Source organism: Clinocottus analis, unplaced genomic scaffold (assembly GCF_023055335.1).
Source record: "Clinocottus analis isolate CAN_PGR_092001 unplaced genomic scaffold, fCliAna1.0.p SCAF_11, whole genome shotgun sequence".
Taxonomy (NCBI): Eukaryota; Metazoa; Chordata; class Actinopteri; order Perciformes; family Cottidae; genus Clinocottus; species Clinocottus analis.
This window is the reverse complement of record NW_027175832.1, coordinates 12,996,041-13,004,053: the sequence shown is the minus strand read 5'-3', so window position 1 is coordinate 13,004,053 and position 8,013 is coordinate 12,996,041. Positions and strand designations below refer to the sequence as shown.

The 8,013-nt window shown below is 39.2% G+C and overlaps 1 protein-coding gene across 2 annotated transcripts in view; it reads left to right on the top strand.

Moving 5' to 3' along the window:
- LOC137780688 (cadherin-18-like) overlaps positions 1–8,013 on the top strand; it is a 71,658-nt gene that overhangs the window by 40,325 nt on the left and 23,320 nt on the right. For both annotated transcript variants that reach the window (XM_068568871.1, XM_068568879.1), the window contains exon 5: positions 7,360–7,527. In XM_068568871.1, the coding sequence (XP_068424972.1) occupies positions 7,360–7,527 (168 nt within the window). The remainder of the gene's footprint in view (positions 1–7,359; positions 7,528–8,013) is intronic.

The following is an 8,013-nucleotide window of genomic DNA, read 5'->3' as shown; positions in this document are numbered from 1 at the left end:
GGATTAATCGCAGGAAAATCAAGAGATTAATCGGTTGCATTTTTTCAACTTTGCCCAGCCCTAATGAAAAGTGATGTATCCATTTTTCAATAAAACATCTTTCAGACCGCGATAATATTATTATATTTTTTTTATTTATTTTTTCTGTGCGACCCGATAAGAAAGGACCCATGGACATGCCCAATGGTTGGGCACCTCCATTTTAGGAGACTGGTCGACGCCAATTGTTTATTTTTTAAGTCTTATTTTATCTTCCAATTCGCTCTTTTTTGCCTATTTCCCTCTTCTCCTAGCAGAAGTGAATGACATAATACAGTCTCTGATTTATGCTTTGGCACATTCCCACTATGTAAGAATCAGAATCGTTTAATTGCCAAGTATGTACAAACGAGGAATTTGTCATGGCAAAAGGTGCATCATATCAGTGACTATAACAATAACAACAACAGCAACAACAAAGAACATTTAACTATACAAAAAAGTATTTAAAAAAAAAAGAAAGTATAAAAATTTAGATAAAAACAAGTGATAAGTAAATAAGTAAGGATGCAGTAAATATAAGTTTAAAATAAAAAAATAAATAAAACAATCAATAATAATAATAATACAAATAAAGTAAGGCTGGGCAAATTTGAAAAAATTTAACTGATTAATCGCATGAATTTTCTGCGATAAATCGCATAATGCGCCAAATTCAAGGATGAAGTAAAAACTAGAGTATTGCAGCTTTTATTTTAAAGTAATGCTATCAGAACAATATAACAGCACTCTGGAGCAACAGCAAGTTGACATACACACATATATAGTTTATAAATATTTTTCCTTTTTTTCAGAAAAACGATTATTTCGAGTTCAGTTATAGGTTTTGGTGAGGGTGTTTTAGAGCTCTATGCTGTCAGGTCCCCACAGTGGGCTGTAACTTGTCTCAACCCGTATAGCCAGTGCGTGTACCGTCTACACCTTCTCTCTACCTGTTTTGACACCATCTCATCATTATACTAACACTGCACAGTTTTCACCCAAATATACTTACCTTAAGTCTCTTTGGTAGATTCAGTCGTTACTTCTGTATCTCACGGTTGGTGGACAGGGAAAAAGGGTTAAATTGTTCTAGAGAACCATAACTTTGTTTGGTATCAGTCACTTACTCAATCATAAGGCTGAGATTTTTTATTTACGCTCCAATCACCTACAACAATTTCAACTCAATGAAACAGTGCTCAGTGTCAAAAGGAAAAAGGAAAAAAAAGAAGAAATAAAAACTAAGTTTAGAGCTGGTAAAAACACTCTTTCTCTCTTCCGTGGTCCTGCACTAGACTGCCAGGCTCTCTTCTTCTGATAGCAGAAGTTTCCTCCAGACTGAAGCTTGAGACCTGTCGCCCAGACTCTAACTGGGTTCCCTGTGTGAATAAGATTTTCCTCCTGTTCTAATAAAGTTGCATTTTAAGTTTAGTCTTCTCTAAATCTGGTGAAAATTCTAATCAGACCGAGATCTGCTGAAAGTTCCTCCAGACCGTGGTCTGGTGAAAAAGAGTCCTTTGTCCTCTCTCTGCATCACCTCTTGTACCTCACAGACACACTTAACCCCTCCTCCTTTTCTTTAAGGGTCAGTCCTAGATCTTGTCTTTAAGATAAACTGAGTGTTTGTTGCCTAATATGGTCACACTGGCTGCTGGACCCTAATACACAGGAGAGCTTTTTACAATTACCCATAATATAGAAAAGATTATATAACATATGTATATATATACATATATATGTATATATATGTGTATATATATGTGTATATATGCATATATATATCTATATATCTATATATATAGATATATATATAGATATATATATGTGTATATATACATATATGTATATATATATATACATATGTATATATATTCCCTCAATGGTTAAAACGGTTATCCATAAAAATAGAATGTTTATACATACAAAATCAAAATGGTTATACAAGAGTATCAAAATGGTTATACTGAAAAAGAAAATAGTTATACGTTTTTAAAGATTACACTGTTTTACTTTCATAATTTCTCAATCTCTCAACAGTTTGATTTATGTTGCTCTAATGTTTTGGAGTTATTCTTCCCCTATTGGACAAACAATAATTCATGCAGCATTACACACTCATGTTTACATACTACAGTTGTAACAAATGACAACAATAAATTACGACATGTCTATCAATATTTGTAATTTTCATAAATATAAAAATAAGACTATATGCGACAGTATTCAGCAGTTTATTTAAAGCCTGATTCTGTGCAGGAAGCTCATCACAGATCTGCAGTCCGGTCCCCTGAGTTGAAAATGGTGCTATGAGCTCAGGTGCATTGGGTAAAACTCAGTATGGAGGATCAAACTGTGTAATTGAGCATCCCTGTTTCCTTCAAGTCTCTCATCACTCCTACAATTCAGACTCCGGAGGGTGACTGCAGCATGCATGTGATGGAGTTCTAAATGATTGTGGCGAGGATGATGGTGATAACAGGAATACTTATTGGGTGACTATCTGTCAAATATGAAATATTGTTTCTCAATTGATAAAGTCATCGCCACAACTGTACAGACAACTTGTGGCCAGGGGGCAACAGTGGCTCGGAAGGGAGAGCGGGTCGTCCCTCAATCAGAAGACCGGCTGGATTCCAGGCGAGGCGCAAATCTAACAAACGACCCTATTGTGTGTACAATTACATTGTCCTGATGGGTGTGAATGGGTGAATGATATATAGTGTTAAAGTGCTTTGAGTGGTCGGACAAGTACATGTCCATATCGTTTACCTCCAGATCAATTGTTGGACCAATTCGGTTCTCTCTGGATATGCTCCCACTAAGTCATGCAGAAGATACACAGTTATATATCCTAATTAAAGCTTGTCTGCAATACTAGAGAACTGCATACGCATGTGAGAGACTTGTCACAAAACATTTTGCAGTTGAGCTCTGACCAAACAAATGTTTTTTATCGGCAGTCCCAATAACCTCTGTAAACAAATCCAGCCACTTCTTGGTCCCCTTGTTCAAAATGTTGGTCACCGCTAAGAACCTGGGCGTTATCTTTAAGACATCTTGAGCTTTGGAGAAAACACCAAGATGGTAGAATCAAGCTTCCACCAACTCTGGGATATTTCCAAGATCAGTGTAATTTAACTTTTAGCAACAGAGAAAATGATTCCTGGTGCCATGTTAACCCCCTTCAGTGTATCAGATGTAACTTGACTTTAGAGTGTACAGAAAACTGTAGCCAGACTTCTGACAAAGAAGTTATCTTTTATATCCCCCCATTTTAGTACACTACACAACATTTGTGTAGATATCTAGAGGGCTAAACATCTGGACTAATAGTCAACGAGAAAGCAGGACACAGGTTAAAGAGAAATCTAAGGGAGGGAGTCACTCAAAATCTGTCTGAAAGTCTTACAAAGCTTAACACGGCCAGCTGCCAGAGTACATGAGTAAACTTAACTCCTTACTGACCAAAAAGGCCTCTCCGATCTGTAGAGTTAGACCAGCTATCTGTTCAAGAGTACAGGTTGAAGTACCAATTCATGTAGAGTTAGCCCCTGTGGATTATTTCTAACTGTAAAGCGTTAATTCCCCACAGGTATTGCTTTCATGTTTATGGAGGTCTGTTCAATAAGGCGTCTCTTTTTTGGACAGAGGTATAATCAGAAACTGGAGGCGTCTTTACCTTGTGGAGAGAGAGTTCAGGGAAGCCTGTATCCTCACCCTGACTGAAACCTGACTTGATGAGGTCATCCCAGATCCCGAAATTTGTCTCAATAAATTGTTAATTATACAGACTGACAAGACAGGCATGGAGATGAATGTTGGAGTCTACATCTAAATCAATAGGTGGTGTAATAACATTAAAACTCACTAAAATCTGATGTTCACTTCTCTTTCCTGTTTACGACCAGCTTGATACTTTTCAGCAGATGCTGTGTGCTTGTTCTGGAAGTCTTTCAACATTAGGTGTTTGTTCAACATTAAATGTTTTGTTGTTTGGTCAATTCTCAACACATATCAAGCATACAGGTAAGCCAGCATTGTTGCAGTGAAAGCAAATAAATATGTCCATGCAGATATTTATCCATTGAGGAGCTCTGTGAATGATGATAAGCCACCTGCAGGTAAAGCTGCTCAGCAGGATGTGATAAACCTTTTTTTTTTTTTTAATTTTCACCTCAAATCCCTTTGAAATATTCTTCACTGTGCCAAAAATCAAATATAAATGATCTGTTATTTATTTTCATGTTATTTTTTGTCAAAGCCTCAGGGAGCCGCAACAGGGGGACTGAAGAGCCACATGCAGCTCCAGAGCGCTGAATTATCCAATATGTTGTAAAACAGGAGTAGAGAGGCAAAAAAGAAAAGGACAAACATACCTACTTTTAAACATTCACTGGCCTCGGTGATGTGACATAGCTCCTTTTATATCAATCAGAATATGAGTGGCTGAATGTACACAGGAATATTAGTAGAATCTTCATTCAATTCAGTTTATTTTACAGTGCAAGATTACAAATGAGATGGTACTAAGAACTAGCACAGACTGGGACTAGCACTTGGAGCTTTAATGCACAAACATGAGTTGAACCTCAATAAATGTTAGCCCATCTCTACTCTCTTATCTGCCCTTTCTTCCTCTGTGTGTGATTACAGTGACCAATGAGCTCCATTTATGCCTAATCGGCTCTATTGGGAGAATTTACATTAAAATATATATCTCTAAAGACAATCCTTGTATTATTTGGACTGCTCTTGTTTACCCTGAAGCACGCTTTTCAGTTTTTTTTTGCTTGTGAGGCCAGTTTTGTGTCATTCTGTCACAAATACAAAAGCTATGATTGCATTTTGGTCAAATCAATCAAATCCAATATTGGGACAAAATCATTAATGTCTGTCTTCAAAAAACCCTAAAACCAAATGAAGACATATTCCAGGAGTAGGAAATTGTGTGGATTGTGTCCCTGATCTCTGCCTCCATCCCTGTAACATACAGCCAGAATTCCTCCAGGCCTTAAAGTCCATTCCTCTCACGCCAGTCCCTGCACTCATGAACCTTCCTTTTATCCTCTCTCTCTCTCTGTCTGTCTACATGGTCTCTCCCCCAGTCACTCTGTACTACAGGTGCATAATGTGTGCTGCCTGTCTGGTGCAGCCGGCACTGTGTCTCTCTGCTCAGTCTGAAGGGGCTGATAAGGCCAGATGGCTCTCTGCTTTGTCAGCCTCTGAAGCGAGTAATGCAGTGGAGCAGAGCCTCCAGGCCGCCAAACACTGTGTGTGTGTGCGTGTGTGTTTGTGTGAGTGAGAGAGAGAGAGAGAGAGACAGAGAGAGAGAGAGAGAGAGAGAGAGAGAGAGAGAGAGATTATGGACTTGTTAGTACCAGTTTAGGTCCAGGACTTTTAACAAAGTGAGATCATTTTGACTAGTCCTTTCAGGCTCTACATAGCCACAGAATGATGAAGTAGTTTACAACATATCAGACATAAATTAATATATTTATTTGAGTAGAGGAAGTAATGGACAGCAGCTAAAGATGACCATTCGTAGCACAGTTACCATCAACTAACAATAAAACAACAGAAAATGTTGTAGGCCAAGTAACACTGTCCATACAATTATTTGTTTTTTATGACTCATTCCTAGAAATGTTGGTATCTAATACATCCAAGCATTTCTTGAGTATGCAACATCCAAATGCAATACAAAAAAACAGAGCCATTTCAAACAGAGCCAGTAGCACCGCTAATGAACCAAATCAGTTGTCCTTTCTCTTCCTTGATGTCCATGTTCCTTTTGTAGCTGATGCAGGACCTGGCTCTTGAGCAACATTGGTCGTACCGGCTGGAGGACCTCTTCTCCCTTGGGCGGCAGACTCTGCGATAAAGCACCCCCTCTTGTTCCTCCATCTGGCCCCACTGTCTGACCAATACAAGAGCTTCCTTGGAGGCCTGGCGTCGTTTAGCTGCATCAGGGCCCTTCCTTTTGATTCAAAACCCCAGGAATTCCTTGATGATTGGGTCTGCTTCCTGTAAAGGACATAGGTCAGAACAAGTGTGGCAGGGGAAAACTGAGATGTTGGCCTGTGTAGCCTGATTAGTTCCAATAGCCCGCTGCAGCGATTCTGGAACTTGGATGCCAGAGGTCGCATAATCCGATGCACTGACTGGGTGCTGTCGGGAAAGGGCATCTGCATTCTGATTACAATAACCAGGCCGATACTTCGTAAAGCACAACACTTTTCTGTGGCACACAGCTTGGCTGTGGATAAATGACTTAGTGGGTTATTGTCCGTGTACACCACACATGTCTGTCCCAGGAGGTAACCTCTGAATTTTTCACTCATGGCCCATTTGAGAGCCAAAAACTCAAATTTCATACTGTAAAGTGATGGACACTACTCGCACTAAACGGGCACCATCTTGGCTACGTAGCGGTAGAGGAGGAGCCATTTCGCCAGCTTTTCATTAATTTATTTATATCCTCCTGCCGCGATTGTGGAGGCGTCGCAGTTTCCACATGGGTTGGAGAAAGGGGAACACAAGGGACAAAAATAGGGCAAGAAGTGCGTTCATTTTGTCAGTTTTAGTTCTGCGGGTATCGTGAGCAGATTTGCGGACGTCACTTCCGGCTTAATTTCGCGGGTGCCCGAACAGATTTGCGTCCGTCACTTCCGCCAATTGGTTAACTTACGTTAACCAACGTAATCCAGCGTAATTCCATTTGATACAACGCTTATCACCGACGGAGTGCACTACAGTGCACTGTATTGCAGTGTACTTTGTAAAGTGTTCGGTAGTACACACGGCCAAACACACGATTATAAATGTATTTGTAATAAACATTGGAACTAAAATACATGGAAAAGCAACGTATTTGTATTACGTATTCCAAATACGTTGCTTATACACATATTTTAGTATGTCCATCACAGACGTATAATCAACGTATTTGAAATACGTCAGAAACAGACGTAATCAGGGTGAAAATATGTTTTTAGTCAACGTACTTGAAGATGCGTATTCCAGGGGAATGTAATTTGTAGGAGAAAGGGTTGCTCCACGATGCGCTGCAGGGAGAAAAACAATTTAACCATGAATGCTCATTATGTATTTGAAGCCTATTTAGTCATTTTGATAGTAATATAGATACTTACAGCATGTGTTGTCTTCATTATAAGGCTTTTAATTTTTTTGCGGCTCCAGACAGATTTGATATTTGTTTTTTGGTCCAATAAGGCTCTTTCAATATTTTGGGTTGCCGAGCCCTGATTTAACCAAACACTGTAAGCAAACAGTGTTTTTCGCTTATAACTCCAATAAGAATGTCTCTCTCTACCTCAGGTATCATCCGTACTGCGATGTCCAACATGGACCGTGAAACCAGGGACCACTATGCTGTGGTAATCCAAGCCAAAGACATGGCGGGCTCAGTCGGAGGACTGTCTGGATCTACTACTGTCAACATCACCCTCACTGACGTCAATGACAACCCTCCAAAGTTTCCTCAGAGTAAGTGATCATTCTCGTACAGATGTGTCCAGCAGGTTATAAAGTAAACTTAGCTATAAACTAAATGATATGTGATGCAAATGATATATCAACATGCTGGTGTTGATAATGACATTAAAAAAATTCTGATTAAAAATGGCTCAAAATGTGGTCAGATAAACAGTCTAGTCATTAAATGCATTGCCTCAGGCTATATTATTGTTTTCCAAACTATTGTAGCATCATCAGTCATATTAATCGTCTTTGCTTTAAGGTTGTGTCATGCAGAAGGGGGCGTGGTTTCATCTCTCAGCTACTCGCCCTGTTGTTGTTTTTTAGTGTTTTTCAAATGGTGCAGTGAGGCTCAGTAGCGCCTCTTCTTTATGGAAACCTTTCCTCTTACATCTGTCCTGTAGGCATAGTTATACCTCATTTTTTGATGTTCTGGTTTAGTCGCTCAGAGATTTAGATGCATGCTAATAGATTTCAACATGATTTATATAGAGT